This window comes from Lonchura striata, chromosome 17, assembly GCF_050655825.1.
Source record: "Lonchura striata isolate lonStrDom1 chromosome 17, ASM5065582v1, whole genome shotgun sequence".
NCBI classification, from domain to species: domain Eukaryota; kingdom Metazoa; phylum Chordata; class Aves; order Passeriformes; family Estrildidae; genus Lonchura; species Lonchura striata.
Window position 1 is genome coordinate 4531112 of NC_140719.1, and position 26604 is coordinate 4557715.

The window sequence follows — 26604 nt, forward strand, 5'->3', positions numbered from 1 at the left end:
TCTGATCCCACTGCAGGATCCTCCCTGCCCACAGAGCTCTGATCCCAAAATGAGAATCCTGCCTGCCCCCACAGCTCTGATCCCAAAATGAGGACCCTGCCTGCCCACACCACACTCTGTGCACCCATTGCACAGCCCAGCCAGGTGCAGAGGGATCACCACACCTTCCCTGGAACACATCTCAGAAGAGGAGGGAAGAAGGCTGTAAATGCCCGAGGTGTCTTTGACAAAAACCTGCTTTATGCCCTTTGCTTTATTTCCACTTATAAAACAAAGCCCTACAAACCCCTCGCTAAATGCAGCTCTTGCTTCCCTCTGCACCACTGGAGGATCTCACCCACCTCTCCCACTAAAGTACAAACATCCACCCACACCGTATATAACCTCTCCCAGGCTGTAAAAATGGGAAGCTTTAATTGATACTATATTTCATACTGTTGTGCAGCAAGGACGTACTCCAGGCTGAGCCCTCCAGAGTATCTTTCCCCACCCTGCCTTCCCTGCAAGCCATTCCCATTGCTCCAGCTCTACTTTTTTGAATTATTACTTACAAGAAAAAAAACAAAACCAAAAAACAACTATTGAATGTAGAGCTGAGTGGCTCCCATATTCATAAGAGGTTTTATTACTCAGATGGAGGAACTCTCCTTCCTTTCTTCCCCCCTTTGACACAGCTAAAGGGTCCTCTAAATAATGCCTCGCATTTCCATATCCTCATAAAAGCCACTACGGTTCTTTCCATAAATCTGAGCCACCTCTGAAACCAGAACAATTCCTCCTGCTCAGCACAGGCAGCGGCTGCCTCGAAACACAATCCCTGGAGCAGCAGAAGGGAGCAGAGGATGCTCCAAGCACTGCGTTCCAGGGAGGATTTAGAGGCACCAACTCATTTCTGGGAAGCAGGAGGTCCCAGCCCTCCCTGCCAGCCAGGCAGCTCCTGCCAGGCTCTCCTTGGTCCAGCTGCTGCACAAAGTGAAGGCACAGCAGCTGTGCAAACCAGGCAGTAACTGCTCAGCGGGGAGCGAGGCAGGGGCACCCCATCAAATGAACAAAAGGAAGAAAACAAACCCAGGGAGAAATAAAGGCAGTAGAGACAGGCTGGTTATTATAGAACTGCTGCTTGGAATATATCCTCCCAGTCTGGCTGCCAGTTGGCTTCTGGTCCCAGTCCTTCCCCTCCCCTTTCCCACCCTGCCACTCCAGCAGGCTCTGGAGCTGCTTTCTCTAACGCCATTCTTGCTGCAGCAGGGAAAGCTGCTCTTCTCCAAAGCTGGAGACACTTGGGGAGGCTTCCCCCCTCTTTCTTTTCTTGGCTCTGGCTGCTGGCACGCCAGAACTGGCTGGCATCTATTTAAAGTTTCCTTCAAAGGCGAGTTCTCATCGTCTAGGAGAGTGGTTTCTTTCAGCCTCTGCCTTTGTTTGGCTTCTCCTGCAGAGGTGCCGGTAGCAGCTCCGCTTTCACATTTTCCTTGGCTCCCGGTGCCTATTGAAATTCCACATTTCAAAAGGGAACGAGAGGGCACCGCTCCCTCGTATGGGAACATCTCCCATGAATGCACCATCGCTGCCTCCTGGCAGAGCCTGCCTTATCATCCTGTGCAGCACCAAAGGGAACAGCTTCGGGGACCAGGCGATTTCAGCGCGCGGCGACACTCGCGAGACACGGTGCCACTGCCGGGTGCCACACCAGAAGCTGCTTCAAGACTGATCAAAGCTCCCAGACTCTGCCAGGCCAAACACGTCAACTCTGTTGTCACCTCGATGCCACAGGGATGCTGATGCCAAGCCCCTTCAGCAGCCTGTAAAAAGCAGATTTAATCCTCCACGGGAGATCTCCAGGGAGGAGCAGGTCCGCTCTTCTCCATCAGCACCAAACTGCAGGTGTGGAGCCTTGGCAAACACATCCAGCCACACTTTTCCTGGGTATCACTGAAATTTCCCAACCCAGCTCAGTTCTGCGATGTCTTTAAATGCTTTGTAATATTTTGCTGCCAGTTGGGTGGTGCCTTGGGATTTGCTGTTATTCAGAAAGAAGGGACAACTTCAAGAGCTTTTTCTCTTCCCAGGCAAGAGACTGTCATCGCATAAAATGCTGAGATTTCAGGGAAAGTGATAGCCACTGCAAAATGTCTTGGCTGCTTCTATGTGAAGAATTTGACTGCTTCTCATAAAAAATATTTTAAAAGTTTTTGCAGTTTGTAATTATATTTTACAGTTTCATTACCAAGCTCATTTTAATTCTTCTCCAAACCGTTGTTACCAGTCCTCTTGCCACTTTCTCTTCGGAAAAGTCATTAAGTCGGGACTGGAGATCATCCTATTTCCCCCAGTTTCAAGGATATTAATCTGCTTTATTGGTATTTCATTGTCATTTTCATTCGAGTGTTCCCTGTATTTGCATAATTTCCATTGCCACCTCTTTCCTGGTGACAAGCACAGGTTCAGCTTTCCACTTGCATTCTATGGAGTCTCATTGCATTTTGTTTATTTTCTTTTTCAGGACACACTCTCTTTCCGGGGCCAGAACCAAAAGTTGGGAGCAGGATGCTGAGGTCCTGTATCCATCCCTGCCTTCCTGGCTGACCTTCAGCAAGTACCAGAACCAGTGTGAGCTCCCAGTCCAAGCGCTGAACTGGCCAGTGCCCATCCCAAGGGAACACAAGTTAGCACTGGAGCAACCTCATGCCCCAAATGCAGGAGTTTCTGTTCTCTACTTGGAACCATCTGTGAAGATTTCAAATATTCATGTGTGGCTTGGACAATCATTAAAACTTTTTAGAAACATGTCAAGGTATAGGCAAATCCCGTGTTTCAAATTCTTAAATCACAGAATGGTTTTGCTTGGAAAGGACCTTAAACATCCTCTTGTTCCAACCCGCTGTTAGGGCAGGAACACCTTCCACCAGACCAGTTTGCTCAGAGCTCCATCCAAACTGGCCTTTAACACTTCCAGGGATGTGACATCCACACTTTGATGTTATCTTCATGTCTCCACTGCACTGGTGTTCAGTTCCTCCAATGTGTGAACAAAAAGTAAATGCTCTTCTCTTTCCTACAAGGGCCAAGCTGTGACCACTGGGCTATCCCAGCTACCCAGAGACCACCCGTAGCAGGGCTAATCCCACTTCAAACACACTGGTGACTCCCATTCTGCCATGGGCTGATGACTGCAGCCCCTCTCCACCAGTCCCTGCAGCTCTCATGTTACTGTGTGTCTTTAACCATCTCCCCCTCCCCAAAATATTAATCCCCCAAGAGCTGCCCTCCACTCCAAAGCTCCCAAAGCAGGGAACTGTCCCAGAGCTGGCTGCACCAGGACAGCCCAGCAGCTGGTGGTGCACTGGCTGCATGTTTCTGGCGCAGAGGAAGTGCCCCTCTGCATGCCCCAAGCAGTGAGACGAGTGCAGGAGCTGAGGAATTGGAACCGACTGAATAATGGGTCCTGTCTGCTGGAAGAAAATGAAATTTGCCCTCATGTTACTGAAAACTTGCACTCGATGCTCACTGCACATTATAAAGAAAAGGTCAGTGAAACACAACAAATGCAAGGAGCCCAGTTGGAGAAAGCAATAAATAGTGACAGCAGCACTTGTCTAATTTATCAAAGCATCTCTGCCTTTGCTCAAACCCCAGCAATTTCCTTCAATACTGCTGCAAGGGCTGGGATGAGCAGCTCTGCTGCTGCAGGACGAGCAGCTCTGCTGCTGCCTGCCTGTGCAACTCCCAGGGCTGCTCACCGAGTTTGGAGGAGAACAGAAATATCCATCAGACACAATTAGCACCAATGCTAACAACAGTAATATTAATTGACACGACTGAGATTTTTGCCTCAGGCTCGCAGATGCGCTCGTGGAAAGGGAGATCCCTGCAGTCAAGCACAGCTGGGGCATTCCTAAAGAGAGGGATCTCCACATCCCAAAGATGCAGAGGGGCAGCAGGAGGGTCTTACCATCGGCGATGAAGTGCTCGGGGACGTGGAGCGTCACCTTGACGGTCAGCGGGCAGGAGAGCTGGGAGCCGCAGACCACGGCCAGCACGCAGGAGCTGACCGCGATCAGCGTCAGCGCCGTCTTGTTCACAGGGCTCTTCGTGGAACCTGCAAGGCACACACAGGGGTGGGTGGGCGGCCAGAAGGGAAAGCTGCACCCAGGGCTTCCTCAGCACAGGCAGGGGAGCACCAGCACGGGGAAGGCAGGCATGGAAAACAAGGATGGGAGCTCAGCAGGAGTCTGCACATGCCAGGGCTCCCATCACACATTGTTTGGCACAGGGCTTTGTTGCCCCGATTCTTAAGATTTTCTAAAGACTTCTGAGTTTACATTCTTGTAGAGAATTTTCTCACACAACTTTCTGTAAACAACCTATTGTTTTGCAGTCCTCCATAAAAATGGAGAAACTTGATGTACTAGTAGTTTGTCCAATGTCATTGGAGAGGTGGCACATTCACCCTCCAATCCACTGTCACCTTTGGAAAAGTATAAATGCTGGAGTCAGAAAATAAACTTCCTCTTTTTCACCTTTGCAATAGCAGCGGCTCAGGTCGTGCCTTCACGTGTCCTGTAGCAACAGGGCTTCATTTGGCCTCTCAAAAAACCCTGCTCAAAGCCCTGTATAGACCCTCTCCCTGGGAATTTCTCCTCCCTGGAGTCGTTCTGCCCTGCTGAAACCACCATCACTTTTTGTCAATGTTTGTTGGCTTAGCAAGCCACTGTGAAACCCTCGTGGGGCAGGACAGCGTTAGGATGGCTGAATCACCACCAACAGCAGCTGGGTGGGACAGAATCCCCAAGTTTCATAGGGAATGTGGGGAAGCTGTGCAACACAGAGAGACCTGGCTGCCTCGGAAGATTCAGCTGCTCTTATTGGATGCAGACTGGGAATGTCAGGTGTCCAAATGAGACCCTTTCTACTGATGGAGATGACCAAGAACTGTCCCAGACCACCAACAGGTCTCCACTGCCCAAGCAAGGAGTGCTTGGAGCCTGCAACCTTGAGGCACCACTGATCCCCCTGGACCTGGGGGCTGCCCCGCTGCTGCTCTGACTGCACTGCATCCCCCATGGCCCCCTCACCCCACACCTTGTGCCAGCACCCCGCTCTGCTCCAAGATAACAATGAACACCCCACAAGGTTCCTTCTCCAGGGCTTGGGATGCACCACTGGGAGAGTGTGTCCATGGCAAGGAGAGGGCACAGCTCAGGAATGAACCCAGAGGCTGCACAGCCCATTCTGGTGCACACTGAGATGACCCAGCTGCTGGCAGAGGAGACCACAGCCCTGCTCAGGATTCAGGTGAGGGCGTCTCTTGATTTTGGAAGCAGCCTCTCCCCACTTGCACCCCAGCCCTCATCACCTCATCAGCAAAGCAAGATTTAAAAAGCATCAGTTTGAAAACTGAATTGGAAATGGATCCAAGTCAGCACTTGCATCCTCTATGATTTGCCTAAAGCTGCTGCTGGAGGTGCTGGTGCCAGGCCAGGGCCTCATGCTCAGCACAACCTCTCCTTTCCAGGCAGGGCACCCAGCCCCACCACAGCACCCCCAGGCTGGAGCCTGCACAGGGGATGCTCCAACCAGGATCTGTAGGACAGGAGAAGTGGCTGATCTGCTGGAAAATACCCCCATCACTGAGAACAACAGGAGCAAGTAAATTGATTATTTATGAAGCATCTTCTCCTTTCCTTATGCATGGATCATCTAAACAGCCATCCCACTCCTGTTTCACAGCTTTATCACCAATCCCCTGTGCCCCTCACCTTGCAATCCTCTTTTTTTCTTTTCCAATCTTTATTCATATCATCAGCATAAGTTAGCACTTCCATGGGAGGCAAAATCCTCCTCTTGCTGGGCATACTGTGCCTGCCACAACCCCTGCTTGGCTTGAAGTTATGACATGAATGCAAAATAGAAAAAAGAGCAGGGCGGGGAAAGGAAAAATAAAAGGCAAGGAAAAAAAGTCCCCATGAGGATAAGTGGACGAAATCAAATATACAATGGACCAGACAACGCTGGATTTCACCCTTATAAATCACCTTTCAATCCAGGGTCTTAAAGTGCTTTGCAAACATTAAATCATAAATCCCTTATGAGTGAGACAAGTATTATCTCCTTTTCACAAAGAGCCCAAATCCCAGGTATGATGGCAGCTTTCACCAAACTGCAGCCAGAAAGGAGATGGAGAAATTAGGATTTCACAGCCCCATCAGTCCATGTGGCTTCTTCTGTCCCTGTGACTCACAGGAGAGCAGCACAGGGGCTTGAGACAGCAACAATCTTTTTAGCTTCCATGAGTTTGAGCTTGGCTGCTCAAGGAAAGGGACAATTGCTCCAAGTCTTCTGTAAGTCCCTTCCTCCTGCACTCTTCCATTTGCATCACTGCTAATCACTGACCTCTGGAAGTGCCTGGTGTTTGGTTTCAACCAACTGAACCAAAACAAGGGGGCTTCTGCTCGAGCAGAAATTGGGTTTCCAGCTCAGCTCTTTATTGTTCACGACCAGTTAGCTGCCAGGTTTCAAGGGAGACTGCTGGAAAAGCATTTAAAGAGAGGGACTGGGCTTGTGTTTTCCATCTCTTTCCCTGCTCTGCAGACCACTGATGCTCCAGCATTGCTGTGCTGCATTTAAACACCTATCTGGAGATAATCAGCTTCACTCCAAACCTTTAAAACCACGAGCAAATGCATTTTCAGCAAGGCCCTGCTAACCAAACCCACCTCAGCAGGTTCTCCAGGGCTTCACCCTGCTCCAGAGGTGAGACAAACTGATCCCTTCCTTCTTCAACCCAGGGAGGAGATCCAAACCCAGCTCAGTAGCTCAGGCAGCTCCAAATAAACCCAATGCCATAAATGAGAGGCTGACCTGGCTAAGCCTGGGCTTTCCCTCCTCTCCTTGTCATCTCCAGGCTTTCAGGGAAGTGTTTGAAGAGCAGATTTGCAACTCCAGGTGCACCAAACAATCTGGTATCAATGTCCTTTACCAAGAAGAGGAAGCTAGGTGGGGAACACAAGACCTTTATGGATGGTTGAGAGCCCCAGCACCCAGCAGAAGTTCTGGTTTGGGTCTTGTGGGGTCCAAAAATCCCAGGAGGAAGATGGTAACCAGACATGGCTGAGACCAAACTCACTCCCCAGATCTCTCTCCCCTAATAAATGCTTCATACATTAAGATGATCTCTCTACAGCTTTAATCAAAGATGTTTCTGTAGTGTTCTGAGAGGTTGCAACAAAGTGAGTGGATTTCTAAGTGCTCACTGAGGCAGTTTTGAAGGGAAAACATGGACCATGGGGATTCCCAGGGAGTCTGCACCCAAGCAGTGGGCAGGGCACAGCACCAGGATGAAAAATAGGAATAAATTACTTTTGTCTAGAGAGAAGTAACTTCTCCCCACAGCCCACAAAAGCCAAGGAGAGAGAAACAGAAAGGAAAGGCAAGGTGCTCCATTTCAGGGCAGAATCATACCTGACACGCTCCCTGCTAGTGATCCAAGGGTGGCTTCACTAGACTGGAAAACAAGAGGAGTGTCCAGCACCCTGGTCAGAAGGACTCTGGCCACCACCACCTTCCCCACTCAGGATTTCTTTGTCTCCCCTCAAGCCCCAGTGCAAGTTATCCTGGTGAGGATGTGAGTCCCTGCTCAGAAACCGCCTGCAAAGCACCACATTCCCCTGAAGATTTTGCACCTGCTGCAAGATGAAGATAAATTCAAAGGCACTGGTGTAAACACTCAGCAAACAGCCCCTCCAAACGCACCGTGTCTCCTTTGAAATATCATTTCCTCGTGTATTTAATTACTCACTGCTTTGTGCACTTTCCTTTGCCCGCCCAAAAGACAAGGAGGGGGAGAAAAACCCAACAAAACTCTGGGCTCAATTCTTCTTAATACTGGCAGTGCTGCCTAAATTTAGGGGGGAGAAGAGAAAGAAAGGAAAAAAAAAGGGAAAAGGTGTGTTCAGACCACGCATGGATTTATGAGCAACACAAATATCCTGTGTTCTCAGTAATATGCTGTTTCTAAATCAGGCTCATAAATACATGCTTGGGAGATTAGTCTATAAAAAAAAATAAACTTTAATTACCCCCTCTTTATCAGCACACAGCCCGTGGTGTTAACCATATGTGGGTGTTAAACACCAAGTGCTTTGCAATTTTCCCCGCCCCCCCCGGGAGACAATAGCATCATAGCATCACAGGGAACATTCCGTGGCCACTCGGATATGGAAATGTATTCCCAGCACCCGTGGCCACTCGGATATGGAAATGTATCCCAGCACCCGAGGAAGACAGGGCTGGGGAAGGCGATGGGGAGAACAGCGAGTGCTGGGAGTGTTCAGCAGCTCCCACTGAGCTGTGCTGTGTGCAGGGCACCCAGTTTGGGGACAGCAGCACCCCTGGGGGACAGCAGCACCCCTGGGAGACAGCAGCACCCCTGGGGGAGGACAGCACCCCTGGGAGACAGCAGCACCCCTGGGGGAGGACAGCAGCACCCCTGGGAGACAGCAGCACCCCTGGGGCAGGACAGCACCCCTGGGGACAGCAGCACCCCTGGGGGACAGCCAGCCCAGCCCAGCCCAGCCCAGCCCAGCCTGCAGCCCCGGGATGCTCCCGGAGCACGCCGGTGCTGCTGCCGTGCCGAGGAATCGGCTCCCAGGGAATGCTCAGCTGTTCTGCTGCAGCAGAGGCTCACTAATGGGACAGAGCAGCGTTTCCAGGACAGCCTCACACACAGACACGTCCCCAGGTGCTCCGCGAGGGGCTGATCGTGCCTGATTGAGACAAACGCCAATTAAGATGAGCAGTGGTTGTTGGCAGGAGGTTCTGGATGTGGAGCAGCCCTGCACGGGGAGGGAGAGCGCTGCCTGCCTCCCCTCCTGCCCTGCAGCCTCCTCTTCCTCAGCAGGGTGGGCCTTCTGAGGGATGGGATGGGAAATGGGATGGGAAGTGGGATAGGAAATGGAGGATGGGAAACTGGGATGGGGGATGGGATGGGAAATGGGATGGGAAATGGAGGATGGGAAACTGGGATGGGGGATGGGATGGGGAATGGGGGATGGGAAACTGGGATGGGAAATGGGATGGGAAATGGGATGGGAAATGGAGGATGGGAAATGGGATGGGAAATGGGGGATGGGAAACTGGGATGGGAAATGATGGGATGGGATGGGATGGGATGGGATGGGATGGGATGGGATGGGATGGGAAATTGGGATGGGAAATTGGGATGGGAAATTGGGATGGGAAATTGGGATGGGAAACTGGGATGGGAAATGATGGGATGGGATGGGATGGGATGGGATGGGATGGGATGGGATGGGATGGGATGGGATGGGATGGGATGGGATGGGATGGGATGGGATGGGATGGGATGGGATGGGATGGGATGGGAAATTGGGATGGGAAATTGGGATGGGAAATTGGGATGGGAAATTGGGATGGGATGGAAATTGGGATGGGAAATTGGGATGGGGATGGAAATTGGCATGGGGATGGCAGATCCTCCTTCCAGTCAGACTCAGCTCTCCTGCACCACGACCCCACCATGCCTTCACCATGCCAGCCCCTTCCTTCTAAAGGGGAGGGATGTGGATGCAATGAGCCCCCCAGGCAGGGGTGAGAGCACAGGCAGGTGTTCCATCACACACCATCCACACCACACCTGGTCCCAGCCTCTTCTTGAGGCATCTCCACTGCAGTCCCGGACAAATCCCCACAGCTCCAGCCCAGATCTGGGTCAGAGCTTGGGCACTGGGCAGCCTCCAGCCTCACCCCAGAGTCAGCAGGACGTGGATCAGCCCTGCAGTGGCAGCTTTGCTTGCCCTGTGTTTGGGGAGACCCCTGAGGGGACCCTCCAAGGATGTAGAGGATGCACAGAGGAAGGGATGGGGGAAAGGAGGAGGAACAGCAGCCCCGTTGTGCAGCAGAAGGGTGAGATCTGTCGCTTCTGGATTTATAGAGGATTAGATCTTGCTGAGCACATGCTGAATCAGATTAATACTATTAACATTTATGAATTATCCTCTAGCAATTAGCCGAGACGTCCTCCAGCACAGCACAGGGAGCTGCAGAAAAGGCAGCGCTGGGCTGTGGCTCGGGGGGGGAAGATGCCAAGGGGTGGCTTGGGCACTGTGGGGTTGGGCTGCTGGACCCCATAGCAAGGTCAAGGGCTCACTGACCGAGCTCCCAGTGAGCTCTTGTGCTCCTCCAGCAGCCCTAGCCTCGGCTCTTCAGGTGATCCTGGAGTTATCAAGCCTTATGTACTGAATAAATGTATTTGTTTCCTAATTATACAGCGGTTGGTGGTGCTCCCCCTTTGCTCTAAGGCTTTGTGCTGCAGCTGGCAGGGAGACCTCGCCAGCAAATTCCAACCAAGAGGAGGAAGGGGGCAAAGGCAAAGCCCTGAAGGCTGGGCAAGGAATGAATAATTGAGGAGACAGAGGAAACAGAGATGACCAAACTGGCACAGCTGAGATGCTGATCCACCAGCCCCATCAGCAGCAGGGTCACCATGGGCAGATTCTCCTGCCCACACATCTCAGACCTTCTGGCACGGCAAAGGAGGGAAGAATTTGTGCAAACTCAATTTGCTCTCCTGGCACTGTTATATTTTTTTGCATTTCTCTGGGCAGGGACAATTAAAATTAAAATCAATGAAGTCAGTTTTGCTTTCATGTTCTCAGTGCTGAATTGGTTGAGATAAAATCACATTAAAGAAACAGCTACATATTTAAAGGTAGATATTGCCTGCACTGGAATTTTCTTTCATGAAAATCAATGAAAGCACTTCTCCTGAAATTAAGGCCTGATCTTTTTTTGTTTTACACTCCAAATGAGTCCCAATTTTACAATATACAAGCACAAAGGCAAATCTGAGTAGAAAGTTTCATTTTAAGGAGAAGGGAAAGTAATTTTCAATACAGTGTAGCAAAAACATTATTCCTACAGGAAAAAGGAGGGGGAAAAAAAGTAATCATTATCTATGAAATAGTTTGTGTTGAGTCACAGCCCAGGGAGGATTGTGCTCAGCGAGTGAAGGGCTGGTCAGACAGATGAATTGATTTTAGAAACCAGGAGGAGAGCAGTGATGGAGGCCAGGGTGGCAGGGAGGGCTCAGGACCTGGCAGGAGATGTCCAAGGACTCAGTTGCTCAGATCCTGGCTGGACCTTCACCGCAGTGCCCCACTGTCCCACTGTCCCCCTGCAGACTGAGCTGGGATTGAGGAATTGGGCTGCAGGCTCAAAAAAAAAAAAAAAAAAAAAAAAAAAAAAGTAATAAAAAAAAAAAAATCCCAAACCATCTTTTGTCTCTATCCATTATTTTGGAATAGATGCAAACTGACAGAACAGGATGTGAATACAAATCTCTGCAACAGCTGCCCGAGGTCGGGCCACATCCCTCCGTGCCTCAGTTTCCCCCTCAGTGCCAAGCATCACACAGGAACAAATGCGACATCCACCACCCTCCCGCTCCCTTTCCTGCCGCAGCCGGGAGATAAATCCACCGTGCCACAGGAATCCACAACCAAACGCATCTTCATTTTCCCTTCGTTTTCCGAGCGGCGCCAGCCCTCGCCCTCCTCCCGCCCGCATCCAGCTCCGTGTTTGTGTTCAGCTTCCCGGGAAACAAGAGGCTCGTTACCATGCGGAGGGCGACAGCAGAGCGATTAGTGAAATTTGTTACCCACATGCTCTGAACAAAATTAAATTAAAAGTGCTGCTTTGCTGTCAAGATAAGGGCCAAGCCGGAGAGATAATTTTTCACTCTCAAACACTCAATTACTCGCTGAGGCTGTATCAGATACAACCCGAAAATAAATAAATAAACGGGAAGACCCGCACTGCCTCCAGGAACAGATGTAAAAGCCTTTATCTCCAGCGCAGTCCAGGCAAGTTGAAGTGCCTGTGGCCACCGCAGCTCCAGCAGCATTTACCTGCAGCCCCAGCAGCATTCACCTGCAGCCCCAGCAGCATTCACCTGCAGCCCTGGTGTGCCCAGCAGCTCAGTGCCCCTGGCACAGGTGATGCAGGAGTGCATTTCCACACCTACAGCCACTAAGGCAGCAAAGAGGCACCTGGAGCAACCCCAGCCCAGCTCCCCTGCACAGCCGGAGTCCAGCAGGGATGGAGAGGGACTCAGAATGGCTTTTATGGGCTGTTGCAGTGCCTCGTTGCTCTGCAGGCAAAATAAACCGGCGTGAAAAAGCACCACACTCGTTCCCTAGCTGGAAAAGCAGCATCCATGACGGGGAGCAGAGAATGGCTGGGAATGAGCAGCATCCTCCTGTGCCACACTGCCCTGGGCATCACAGCGGGAGCACGGCAGCGGTGCCAGGGCGCAGCCGCAGGGAGGGAGGGACCTTGGTGCTCTGGGACATGAACACAACATTTCTATCATGAATCCAGCTCACTCCTGAGCTTTGGAGAGCTGCAGGGTCCCCTCTGGGGTGCTCCTTCCTGGCCTCACAAAGAGCAGCACAGCTCCATGTGCCATGAACCAGCTGGGTGTGCAGCACCCAGGCTGACCTGTCCATCTGTCCCTGCAGGGAGCAGCTTCCCTGTGTCCCTTCCTGAGAGTCCCAAAGGTTCTGTGTCCCTTCCTGAGAGTCATAAAGGTTCTGTGTCCCTTCCTGTGCAATCCTAAAGGTTCTGTGTTCCTTCCTGAGAGTCCTAAAGGTTCTGTGTTCCTTCCTGAGAGTCATAAAGGTTCTGTGTCCCTTCCTGAGCAATCCTAAAGGTTCTGTGTCCCTTCCTGAGCAATCCTAAAGGTTCTGTGTCCCTTCCTGAGGAGTCCTAAAGGTTCTGTGTTCCTTCCTGAGGAATCCTAAAGGTTCTGTGTCCCTTCCTGAGCAATCCTAAAGGTTCTGTGTCCCTTCCTGAGGAGTCCTAAAGGTTCTGTGTCCCTTCCTGAGGAGTCCCAAAGGTTCTATGTCCCTTCCTGAGGAATCCTAATCTGTCTGGAGTGGGCTGACCACATGAGGAGGGGATGGACACAGGGCTGCCAGGAAGGGAGAAACATCCCCAGGGACAGACAGACAGACAGCATCAGACACAGACAGACCCAATCTCTCATTCCTGCCTTCATGCCCCTGCAAGCAGCCCAAATTGACGTTTGCTTTATCACCTTTTGTCTCCCACTTGGGTGCCAACAGCATCTCCCCCAGTCTGAAGGCGAGTCAGGCCCAAGGCAGAGCAGGGAGGCAATTCCCTGAGGAGTATGGAGGAGTGGAGTGATGTCCTGCCTGCAGCATTCACTCAGCTCCAGCGAGGCCAGAGGCACCAGCAGAGAGCACTACCCAAATTTCATTCTGCACCTCGTTTAGTTCCCCATGAAATAATAAGTGCCTGCTGCCTCTGGAGATGGGAGAGGATCAAAGCGAAGCTTCCCATATGTAGTAGACTCCGAATACCTAATATTCCCTTATAAAAGGCCTTGTTTTAAACACCAAATACAGAGGCAGATCAAAGCTCAGCTTCTCGTTTCTCTAACAGCCCTCAGAAGGCTCCACCAGCCAGCCCAGCACACACGCACACGGGGCTGACACCAATCCAAGGTGCATAATTGAGTTCTGCTAATTTGTCAAAACCATCACCGCGTGCTACGGAAACAGCCAGGTGCCTTGTTCACAGAGAGCCCAGGAGCATCCCAGAGCCATGCCCTCCCTCCCCTGGGCTGCTGGGCAGCTGGAACAAGAGCTGTGCAGCAAAACAGAGTGGGATGTTGTCCCCCTTCCTCTTTTAACAGGAGCTGCCAGGAGGGGTGAAGCCATCCCAGACCCAAATGTGGGGTAGCAGGCTCAGGGTGGTGCAGCTCCAGCTCCAGCAGACACCAGAGAGAGCTCGAGGAGCAGCAGCCAGCTGAGGACACTCCATGAGACACCCCAGGAGGGTGGACACTGTGCTGGGTGCCCTCCAGCACACCTCAGCCATCACAGGAACAAAAGCATCCCTCTGCCTTTGCACGCCACGCTTTGTGCCTGGGTTTCCAGCAGCTCTGTACCTGATCTCTGCTTGCTCAGCCCCAGACTCAGGGGTCTGGCAGCAGTGATGGGAACCTCCTGGCAGGTCCCAGGGGCTCCCAGCAGGTCACAGAGGCTCAGACTAGAGTGCAAGGGAGGGCAGAGAGTCTGTGGGTCTCCAAGACAAATGGGCTTGGGATGGCTCAGCCCCTCACAGGGTCTCCATAGGACACCATCACTTTCCCTGCCTCAGTTTCCCCCAAGCCAGGAAGCTGAACAGCATCTGCTGCTCATTTCTGTGTTACAGAGCAGCTGCTCTGTGGTCTGAGAAACCAGAGGGAGATACAGGAACCTTGCCTGTGCCTCCCCTCCAGCAAGGAGGGGCTCATTATACTCATGGAATCATGAAAACTGAAACAGCCTTGGAGTTACAGTGCTGCTGCTTCCCCCACACCTTTCACTATTTCACTTCATCATCAGGAAGGGGCTGCCTGTGACCAGGGGAACTTGAGGCTGCACAGACAGACCTGGAGCTGAATCTATTTTGCTGGGCACAAGGCAAACCCCACCCCAGAGCAGGAGGGATGGAGCAGGAGTGGAGTTTGTGCACAGGGCTCTGCCTCCTTGCTTTAGGGGGATTTTTGCTACTTATATTTTACTCTCCAACTCAGAGTGGAACCTGACTGAACACATCCCACCCTGAAGCATCAAAGCTTTGATATTGCCCTGCTGGCCAGCGGGGGATGTGGATTCACATCCTTACAACACTGTCAGGGTCTCTCTCCCAGCGAGACAGTGCTGGTGGAAGGTGTGATGACCGACAGCCCTGGAGACAAGAGCCAACTGTGCACCACAGCCAGAATGCAAAGGAGGTCCCACAGTTCCTGTACTCCCAGGGGAATGGAAAGGGAAGCCAGCCCCCACAGCAAGCAGAGCCTTGCAGTGCACAAACCTGTTGCAAATAGGTTGCAAGAAAATCTGATTTCTGGAAATCCTCAAGGAGTCAATGCTGACGATCAGCAAGAAGGACCAAAGCAGCCATCCCAGGCCCCAGCTGAGGGTCACTTCAGCCTCTGAGCACAGAGCTGTGCACTGCCTGACAGCCTCTCTCAGGACTTGTTTCACTTGGAAAAGCAATCCGAATTCCAGCTCCCTTGAGAATGCATGCTACTACAGCAGAGCTCACCCTGATCTGTCAAAGAGAGGTGGAGAGTGGGGAGCTGGTGTGGGCACAAGCAGGGACTGTGATGAAGAGAAGGGGTGTCTCACTGAAGATTTGGGTGTGAACAGAGCACTTCTTGGCATCAGCCAGCAGCGCCTCTCCCAGCTCAAATCCCTGAGATGGGGCTGAGCCCAGCAGCAAAGACCAAGACTCCAGAGGAAGATCTCCTCTGCTTTATTCCTTACGCTCTTCTCCTCTGTAATTTCTCTGGAGCCTTTCCAAAGACATGGTAACATCAGTGTAAGGGCATCCCACAGCCCTAGAGGCTGGGAAGGTGAGTGGTGCAGCATGCTGTGACCACAGAAGGTGCTGCCTCTTACATCTCCATGTATTCCTTCCCTGAAAACCAGGTACCAGTGTGTCTGCTGCTCCTGAGCTACCAGAACAAACTCTCCCTTGCTGAATATTACCCTGTGGGAATGTCTCTCTAACCTGCCTTGCCAAAGCACTAGAGACCCTGCTGTCCTCCTTCTCCAGGAGACACAGGAGTCCACTTAACCAAGCTCAAATAAAAGCAAACCTGCACACCTCCTAAGTGGAAACTTCCCATCACATCATCTGGGATCAATGCCTTGACAGTGCAAGTAATTAGGCTCAATCCTACAAAATCTTATCCAAGGAGAGAAACCCCAAGGAATCCCTCTCCTTGGACCCAATAACTATCCAAAGGCACCTGCAACGACACGCAGGGCTGGCGAAATCGATAGGGGAACATCATTGTAAGAATTAACTGTATCTGACGATGCATCCTTCTCTATTAGAGTTACGATCCCGTCCAATTATGGATCTTGGCTGAACTTGCAATTATGAGTTCGGTGCTACGACTTCCCACTACGCTATTGCTTTGCTTCCATGAGGGAGAGGAGAGTCAATGAAAGGATAATGGAAAATTCCTTTCAAGGATGCAGCGATGGCCAAATTTATCTAGACAGGAGGGGAAGTACAATGGGGACTTTATGCAAGACAATTCCCTCAGTTAGCCCCCAGTGAACATGAACAAACCAGGTTCCCACAGCATTGCTCAAACACTAAGGCAGATCTAAGAGCCAGCCCTGTGCGACGGCGCGAGGCAGCTCTGCCTCCTGAATTCCCTTCAAACCCAGCCATCAAAGCTGCCCAGGTGAACAACAGCTCATTCACAGGGAAAGAAAGGAATTCTTCCCATTCATCTGTTCCTTTATATTTGCCCTACAAGGAAGCTAAAACCAACAACCAAAAACCAACATAGACGTCAATAAAAATATCTTTGTACCCGACATCCAGTATGAGCCCTTTTCAAGAGACTCACAGAGCAATCGACCTCAAGGGGAATGACATCAAGGCAGCCTTGCAAAGATTTATCTGCCTCTCATTAAAACACAGTTTTCCATCCCTTCCCTGTGCCCTATCACCCTTTTCCCTAGTGGAAGCTGAAAAAAACCCAAACTTCAGTGACTTTTCCAAAGTACCCAAGGGCTGTCACAGCCTGCCCAGTATTCCTGGATAATCCACTGCAAAAGCTACTCCAGCACCTGGGAAATTTTATCCCTGTATTAGCAGTGTTTTGGGACATTTTATTTTGTTCCTGTTTGCAACATAACCAATTCCCTCCTCCTGTCACACAGGCACGAAGATGATCAGAGGAGTGGAACATCTTTCCCATGAGGAAAAGCTGAGAGAGTTGGGATTGTTCAGCCTGGAGAAGAGAAGGCTTAGGGGTGAATAACTGCAGCCTTCCAGTACCTGAAGGGAGCTGGAGATGGACTCTGGAGAAGGACATGGAATGACAGGACAAGGGGAAATGGCTTCAAACTGACAGAGGGCAGGGTTAGATGGAAATTTAGGCTTTAAGCTTATTGGGAAAAAAATCTTGACTATGAGGGTGGGGATGCCCTAGCACAAGTTGCCAAGGAAGCTGTGGCTGCACCTGATCACTGGAAGTGTCCAGGACCAGGTTAGACGGGGCTTGGAGCAACCTGGAATAGTGGAAGATGTCCTTGGCCAAGGCAGGGGGTGAAACCAGGTGATTTTAAAGTCCCTTTCAACCCAAACCATTCTGGGATTCTGATTTTATCATTTTCCCCTGAACACAGCTGTGTTTGTATCACAACAGGTAAGGAACTCACGAATCCTCTCATCCTTTTCATCAGAAGCTCATTTTAAACATGGTGATGATTTCGCTTGCTTCTAAAACACATGGGGGAAAAGACAAAAAAAACAAATGTATAAAATTGAAGGCCCAGCCTTTGAGCAGGAACAACTGCAGCACACCCCTGTGCATGCGTGAGCTTATTCCCGTGTGCAACCATCGAGCTGATCAGAGGTGTTGAGGCAATTTCACATTCAAATAAACACACTGGAAGCGTTTATGGGAATGGCTCATCATGGAAACAAATGGGGCCGCGTGCTGCCGCGGTGGGCACCAGCATCTATCTGGCTGCTGAGGCCCGGCTCCCTGCACAAAACAAATGGAGGGAGCAGACCCACTGTGCAATTTTTAAATTGCTTCCCAACGGAGTTATTTCCCGACAGTGATTTTTCAAACCCAGCAGCAGCAGCAGCAGCAAAACTCGTCTTCTCCTCTACCAAACGGCTCAGCCGGAGAGTCCTGAACAAAACTGATCCGGCGTGATGTGATGAGAGGAAATGTGGACACTAATTTCAAACTGCTGATGATATTTCAGTTTCTTGGCTCCTCTAACTCACAAAAGAGCCCAAAGAGACTTGGGTCTACAAATGCCTGCCCCAACCCTAGTTTTGAATTTGTTCTTTTTAATTGCCTTTGTGCCAAGAGGAAGGCTGGGAAATTTTCATCCAATGAATATTTTGCATGGGAAATAAAGGGCAGAAAACAGGAGTTTGGAGCAAGGAATTGCCAGGGAAACCATCCCTGACAGCTGCACTGGTGCCAGGACAAGGACAGACACAACCACTCCCCACTGGTGCAGCTTTGGGGAAATGCCAAGGCATGTGGAGGATAACTGATATTAGAAACCATCAAAGAAACCCAGAACCTCAGCAACATCACTGGGAAATGGGATTTACGGCTCCTGCACGGTGCTGCATCACACAAACAGCACATCTTGGGACGTGCTTACCAGCACAGACTGGTGTGGCTGTCCTTTAGACATGAGCAGTATCAGACACCATCACCCATGGGAAAGTCAAGGTGCTCCAGCATTTCTTTTCCCTGACACCAGTGTGCAGTCACAGAATCCTTTTGTACCTTTGCTTCGCCTCCGGCTCCGGTACTGCTCCGTGTAGAATGTGAGCTGGGTTTCATCGTCTGCCTCTGAGCCAGAGTTGCCTTTGGCACGTCCAAACCCGATCCCACCTGCAGGCAATAGAGAGGAAAAAATCAGCCCTGGCAGCTGGGATGCTCAGGAGCAGGTGGAGCCGGGAGCTCCTCAGCAGAGCTGAGGATTTGGCCAGCAACCCCCACTCCTTGCTAAGGTTCTTCGCTTGGGGTCACCAGTAGTGATCAGGAACTTTTACTACTCATGATTTCATCAAAAATCAAAGCCCCACAGTGCCTGTAGTGATGTGAATGTAAGAAGACACTTTCTACCCTCAGCAATAAAAACATAAATATATTTCAAGGGACTTACAAAGAAAACCCCTGAGTGTGGCAGCTGCCCTCCACCTGCATGGTGAAATGCAGTGAATTTTAGCAAACCCAGCAAGGACAAATAGCACAGGGGGAATACAGCCCTTGGGGGGCATTCAGGATCCCCCTGAGGGTCCTTCCTGCTCCTCAGCACCCAGTTTGGCCCATCTGCTCCCCCAGTTTGCTGTGGCAGCAGCAGTCAGGACTGACAGGCGCAGGGCTGGCCCATGGTTCACTCATCCTCCTCCTCTCCAGGTGTGGTGTGGGATGCAGCAGAAGCCCAGCTGGCTTCATCCTCAGACCCACCATGAAGCAATGGATGCTTAAAAAGCACCACAGACTCTAACTGGCAGAAGTTCTTCAATCTTTGCAGAGCTTAAAGCAAACAGGCCTCTGGGGGTTGACAGTGGCCCTTTAAACTGCCATTAAAATATTTTACTGTTTTTAAAAAATCTTTTATTCTAGGCAGCCAGCACAATTTCCCCATTTCTTGGCAGGAGAACAGAAAATGAGCGGTGCCTTCTGCCCTCTGAAATCCTTAATCACAGCGATGAGAGGTGGCTGGCAGCAGCCAGAGGGACATCAGGAGCTCGGCACGTGGCTCCTGCCCTGGCCATGCCCTGACCTGGCCCAGCAGTGCCCTCCAGGGCAGTCTCAGCTGCAGGGCAGGAAGGGGCTCTGCTGGCTCCTTTCCTCCTGGAAGCAGCAGGAAGGGTCAGTGCTTGCACACAGCAGCATTTAGTGCTTGGGCAGGGGGGGGGTTTAAAGATCCCAAACCATGACCCATCATCAACCCCTCTTCAGCCACAAACTCCACAAAAAACATCCAGTGCCATGATACACACACACCAAGGGGTTTGAAAGGCACAGCGGAGTGGTAAGACCAATAAGGCTTATTTGCATGAGTGAGGAAAATCTTAATTAACCTGGACTTCTAACGCAGGCTCTTGGGCAACCAGCCAGGTCTGCAGCCCTGCTGCAAATCCCCGTCTCACTGAGCAGGGGCTGCTGCAGTGGCCAGGGCTGGGGGACGGACAGCAGCTATGGGAGGGTGTCCCCACTGCTGAGAGCTCAGCACAGCCACCTGTGCAGGTGGGGCATGGCACATCCCTCTGTCACCTTCCCGTGCACCAGAGCTGGCCCCTTTTGCACAGGCAGATGGCTGGGGTGGGCAGAGGCAGCGACGTGGTGCTCTCTGTGCTGTCACAGCCCCCCGAGGTGACCAGGCAGCTGGTACAGGCAGCAGCTGCTCCAGCCCAGCCCCCTCCGGCCACTCTGCGTTTGTGTGCCGGCTGCGTCTCCGTGATGGATGGAGCTGACATGTTAAATTACTCAGGCTGGATGTCTTCAGAGAGCTGGTGACAGCGATATTGCATTTTCTGATTACCCAGCACTGAGCAGGATGTATAAATACAGGAGTTGTAAGACCCGGCGCAGGTCCCCCGCCCGCCACGGAAACATCTCCTCTGACCCAACATGCAGTGCCAGAGGTCAGCTGGCAACACGAGCCTGGGGAATCACTGGGATCACACACACGCCTGCCAGGAATGTGCTTTTACACCTCTGTGCCATCAGGAATGCTGGACCACATCCTGGTGGCGGTTTTGAGGATCTCAGAACCCAATTGAAGCAACCTGGAGAACACAGGGATGCTAATTCTCAAGTAATCCTGCCATGAACCTGATTTCATGTTTAACTGAAAATCTGACCAAATTAGCCCAGTGAGATGTTTACAGCTGGGGCAATGCCTGCTCTTCCACGTCTATCACCGGCCTTGGTCACAGGCTGCTCACCAGAGCACGGGGCTGAGGATATTCATGATGGGACCAAGGATGCTCAAAGCAGAGGGCACCCACGAGCAATTACTGATGAACAAGGACAGCATCCAGGTAAAGCCAAGCAGTTCTTCTTGGTCAGCATTCCCTTTCCTTTAAAAACAGGGAGAAACCACCCAGTATCAAAAAAGTAAAAGATCCTAATCACTGCAATTGGTTACAAACTGGAATAAGAAAAAAAAAAAAAAAAAAAAAGGGAACAAAATAAGAAAAGGAATAAGAAAAAAAAAAAAAAATTAAGACAGAGAACAGGAAAATGGCAATTTTGAAGTGCTGGGTATCAGTAATGAACTGAAAACTCACTCCAGCAGCTCTCATGGGGAGATACACCCTCTTTACACCCAGTTTACTCCTGCTTTTGAGACTGGAGAAAAAACAAAGCTCCTCTTTCCTCACGCAACCCCTCATCTCCTGCCCAGCTCGTTCAGCAGGCAGCGGGGCAGGAGGCAGGCAGGGAAGGGGAGCTCAAGGAAGATGCTCTTGTTTCTAATCCTGTTTGCAGATTTACAAACTCGTTAATCCCTTCAAATAGATCTCAGCTCAGGCAGGGCGCTTGCTCTGAGTGCAGCATTAATTTAGTGGTGAGCAAGGCGGGGTGCCAAGGCAAACACCTCGTTAGGGTGTAATTAAAGACGGTCCCGTTAATGCAGAGTGGGGATAAGGAAATAAAATTCAGGAACCAGAGTTATCCCCAATGACTTTTCGTTAGCCAAAGCCACGTGTATATTTTTAAAAGTGAGATTTTTGTCTTTAAAGAGGAAATAAAGAACACACATGACATTTTTAATCCTTTCCCTGAAGCCAGGAGGTCGTAGAACATCTCAGGGAAAGAGCTGTAGATGTAAAAGGAATCAAAACTGAGTTAAAATAAAGAAATAAGTAGCAGTAGCTGTTTGGATAACTCCTATCTGAGGCCAAGCTGACCTCACCTACTTAATCCTTCAAAGTTGGATGTTGTAATAGAAGTGGAAGCTCAGTTTTGTCCCCAGCAGTGCCACCTTGGGTGACATCTTTGTGATCCCTCTGCCCTGCAGCCACTATCAGTGGAAAAATAATTCTCTGCATCCTTTTCCTCCAGAAAAAGGGCAAATCCCTGTACACACCAGAGAATTCAAGACCCACAACTTCCCTCATCAACCAAGTAGGGCTCACCTCATTCCATGCTCACTCACCCCACGCAACGTTGCCTTCTGGGGGTTCAACAAGGCCCCCTGTTCTCAGGCTTCCCAGTAAAAACTGGGTGAGGAATGCCCTCCCCAGCACAGCAGCGAAGTCCATGCACTAAGAGCTGGCAGGGAAATGCAATTAGCTAAGTGGAAATTATTCAGTTCAATTAATTTAACTCTGAAAAGAGCACCAGAAAACTGAAAAAAATAAAATAAAAAAAAAAAAAAAAAAAAAACAAAAAAAAACCTAAGTGTGGTCAGTGGTCAGACAAAGGTAAATTAGATACAGCTTTAAGTAGGAAAAAAAATACACAAACATTTTCTTTTGAAACTTACCCAGTCAACCCCAAAACCATAAAAGAATAAAGATAAAAAGCCCTTTAAAAAAAGCACCCTGTGGCAGGGGTATGTTCACACACACTGGCTTCACATATAGCTGAGGAAAACTCTTCCTCTTCACCAGTCTTCCCTCTTCCTTCTGTCTCTACCCAAAACACCCCAGCAGTGCAGGAGGTGCAGCAACCAGGTGACAGTGCCATGGGCTTCCACTGTGAAAAACTGGGATCACACTGGTCCCAGTCAGCAGCCCTTGCACAGCCTGAAGGGTTTCATTTTCACCAAGGACCAACTCAAAGAGCTGGACACGATGTCGTGACTCAGGTGAGGCGAAAGCTCCCAGGTGAACGCCAGAAAAGCCTCGCCAGCAAAACGTGGGGTTCCACAGGCACCACAGGGCAGCAGACAGGGCAAGGTGAGCACAGAGGTGTCCTGCCAAAAGCAGGGATTGTGGATGAGCCCAGCTGAGCCTCAGCTCTCCTCCCTCAGGGAGCTTTGGCTAACTCAGGGCGCAGCCAAGACCTCCAAACCGCAACTGCAGCCCCAGCAGGCAGCACATCCCGATGGAGAACACTCTCAGGAGGAGAACCATGATGGGTTATTTCTTCCCAAATCCAGAGTGTTTTTAAAGCCCTGCCCCAGGAGAGGGCACCAGACCCCCTCTCTGAGCACAGCAGCCACCCCCAAGGCCACCTCCCAGCCCGGGCTGGGCACACAGCACACATCAGCCAAACCCATCAGCCAAACCTACAGCTCAGCCCTGCCCTGCCTCTCCCCAGGGCATCACTGCTGGGGCAGCCAGCTTGGGATGCTCCGGGGCAGCATTTCAGGATCAATAAACGCTCTGGAATGCAGCATCCCTCCCACCAGGTCTGCCAGCCCCCAGCAGGAACCTCTTCCTTCCAGCCCACCTCTCCCACCCTCAGCTCTCTCCAGCCTCGCTCCCCTCAATTATTTATAAGCTCTGAATGTGCTTCACTCCACAGAAGTGTTTAGGGAGAAAGGTTGTATGAAAGAGTCATTAAACAAAATAAAGTTATATGGCATTGTAAATAGAGAGGGTGGTGTGGTCTGGTGGTTTTTTTTAAAGTCAATCTACTTGGGAAAACAGCACCTTTCCCATAGCTGCTGGAAACACTCAAGGCAAAATCAGATTTAATGAGGAGCAATGGGCAGCAGCTTATGCATATTCAGAGCAGGGAAGTAAAGCAAGGCAAAGTTTATCCCAGATTTGTTCCCCTTGGGCTGGGGATCAGGTTTGGATGGTTTATCCCATCCTTCTGAAGGAGTAGCACTCGGAAACCCTTTCAGAGCCTTTCCATAGATGGGGAGATCCTTCTGCTATGTGCAGCTCCTGCAGGGAGAGTGCTCCAGCTGTAGGGCTTTGATGAGGTTAAACATTAATTAAATCAAACCACAAGAAAATAATTACACACATGCATCCATCAGGCTGACTTGTCACTACCCAGAAACAAAGTTGGATGCAAACTCCATCAGCGGAACTGTCACGAGGCCGTTAGGAGGAAATGAATGTATCCCAAATGGACAATTTCATTTAGGGGGCGGAAAAAACAACTCTCATGGATTGCAATGGATTAATGAGGCAAAGGGTTTATGTTTGCAATTGGATGGAAAACGTAAACATCCCGAGTTGTGGTATCATCCTTAACCCTGAAGGGCTGTTTGCACTCCAGCCACGTGCCTGCCAGAGGCACAGGTAACCACAGGCTGTAAAAACAAAACCTCCAGCTCAAGAAGCCAGGGAATGGGCAGGGAAAGGCACGGATAGCTCAGCAACAGTGCCCAGCCACCACCTCTACAAGCAAAAATATTTTTAAATTAAGAGGGGAAGAGGATGGATGGGATGGGGCTGTGCAGAGTGAGATCTCCACTGGAGACATTGGACTACCTGGCTTCCTGGGGATTTCTGAGGACTGAGAGCTTAAAATCTCTTTTTTAGAGTGTGCTGGTGAGGGATCCCCGTGGCTGGGGACACTGGGAGTCAGTCCCCTCCTGGAACCCGTGGGGTACATTCTGCCTCAGGCTCCTCGTCCCTCACTGACTCTGGGTACAAAGCAATCTCATTTTCCAACTGAGGAAACCAGTGGGGAGAGATGGAGAGAGACCAAGGGTGCTTTTGTCACTGACTTCCCCATGGTCACTAACAGGCAGAGGAACCCTGGGGAGGTAGAAAATTGGGTGGGGGGTGTCTCCAGAGGCTGGGGACAAGCCAGGCTGGCTCAGGGCCACACTCTGCTCCCACTCAGCCAGAGGCTCTGTCTGCAGCTGGGCACTGTGCCTCCTCCAGAGCTCAGCTCCAAGGATTAACTGGCTTGTTCCATTAGTGACCAAAAAGCCTCTTACCTCCAGTTATAAAATGAAATAAAAACAGACAAAAAAAAACCAAAACAAACCAAACCAAACAAACAAAAAAAAATAGGCTGGATCAGGGAATCAGAGAAACTTTCCCTGACATTGCCCATGGACCTGAGAGCACCCACACTAAAATCCAGAGACATGTATTTGAATAACTACTAGAAAACAAACCAAATAATTTAAACCAGTTAAAGAGTCAGAACATTTTCTTTACACTAAGTAAATAATTTATAGGCAGAGCTATATTAAAAAAAAGCCCTCTCCAGGCCGGTATCGCAGGAAAATGTATCAGGAATAAAAGATCACATTTCAGACTCATAAATAAATGAAAAACAAAACTAACAGTAAACAGAAAGAAAAGTATTGCCTTCCCAGCTCCCAGAGATGACACAAAGACCCTCAGAGCACTGGGCAGATCATGGCCAAGGGAGCTTCATCCCCATCATCCCTGAAGGGATCTGTTATCTCCTCCTTCTACAGAGATGAAGACATGGACCCAAACCCTTGACACAATCTTTTGTGTGATACAGCCTTTAGATCCATGAATGCTGTGCTCCCACTGTCTTTGTAGCTCCTAAAGCCCCCAAGTACTGGGAAAGCAGAAAGATGTCCCAATGATGCGAGTGACGGCCAAAATGAATTTCACCCCTTCATGAAACTAAAACCTGACAAGAAACTGTTTCACTGTGTTTTATCTGGGGCAGCTGACAGGGACTCTGGGCTTGCAGCAGGATGCCTTGGAGGGGACAGGCTGTGACACAGCTCACAGGCACCTCCACCAGCCCACCCAGAGGATGCTGTGTGAGGTTTGTCCCTCTCTCACCCCACCACAGAGGAGCTCTGGTGTCCCCACGCTCAGCAGTGAGGGTGAGGAGGCTCCCACCTTCCTCCCCAGCCAAGCTCCTCTGGCCATGGCTGATGCCTTGGAGTGGCTACCTAGAACAGAGGCTAGACAAGATTAAGACAATAAAAGCAGGTATTTATTAAAGGCCTTCAATAGATACACCTTAGGCAGTTCAAAGCCTCCCAGACGCTGCACCCAAACTGGACAATGGTCATGATTTTTTCCAGAGAGATATAAGTTTGGTCTATTTGCATATCAGGTGTTAATTCTCCAATTACAGCTTCAGGAAATGAAGTCATTTACCCCCAATATATCCGCAATTCATTTTTGTTTATATTTTTTGTGGTCTGGTGCCCTTAGTTCTGTGGACACAGATGGACACGCCAGCCCTCTCCCTTGGAGAGCTATCCCTTGAATGGGATATGATATCTTCTCAAGCTCTCATGGACTGAGCAATCCTCCTTTGGAACCCCATGTAGATTTGCTGGGACCAAATGGTTTTTCCCCTTTGTACCACCCTGCTTTTCCCCATAAAAACCCCTGTTTCTGCCCTGTTCAGGAGGGAGCTGCCATCACAGGGTGCTGGAATAAAGGCTGCCTCTGTGGAACAACCACAGGGTGCTCCTGTCTCTTTGTCCCTGTGTTGGCCAGGGTACACCTGGCGAGGCAGAGCTGAAATCACTGCTAGGAGCTGAGCTGTCTGCCCCTTGCTGAGGTTACCCAGCAGCTGAAGGACTGCCCGAGACTCCCAGAAAGTTATCTCCTGTGGGACCTCCCTCTGGGAAGGTTGTGGCATCCAGGTCAAGCCATCAGACCCCCAGTTGGCCGCCTCTGGGGTTGTCAGGCTTAGAAGGATTGCTCTGTCTGACCAAAATGTGAAGACAATTAACTAACACTTGTTGCCCTGTTCTTTTGAAAGTTTAAAAGCTCTTTTAAAAGTTTTCCATGCCTTCTGATGTTTACATATTTCTACTGGAGTTCTCACGCACTGTTCATGCAAATAATGATTGTTTTCCATTCTTCTTTGTGGGAGGAGGGAATTGATGGACTGTTGGTTTGACCAGTGTGGTTGGAGAGGTGGCAATTTGATTATCCAATCAACTGTCACTTTTGGAATTCTATATATTGTGAGGTAAGGAATAAAATTCCTCTCTTTTCCCTCTTTTGCATTGAGGTCAGCAATAAACTTCCTCTTTTTTCCCTCTTTTGCATTGAGGTCAGGAATAAACTTCCTCTCTTTTCCCTCTTTTGAATTGAGGTCAGGAATAAACTTCCTCTCTTTTCTCTCTC

The 26604-nt window shown here is 50.3% G+C and overlaps 1 protein-coding gene across 3 annotated transcripts in view; it reads right to left on the reverse strand.

Moving 5' to 3' along the window:
• The window catches only part of ASTN2 (astrotactin 2), a 335047-nt gene that overhangs the window by 202895 nt on the left and 105548 nt on the right, over window positions 1-26604 (reverse strand). For all 3 annotated transcript variants that reach the window (XR_014958795.1, XM_021551387.3, XM_085594033.1), the window contains 2 exons: window positions 18377-18484; window positions 3950-4096 (listed from right to left, as the gene is read on the reverse strand). Coding sequence is in view for 2 of the 3 variants with exons in the window: in XM_021551387.3 (XP_021407062.2) it covers window positions 3950-4096; window positions 18377-18484 (255 nt within the window). In the remaining variant the exon portion in view is untranslated. The remainder of the gene's footprint in view (window positions 1-3949; window positions 4097-18376; window positions 18485-26604) is intronic.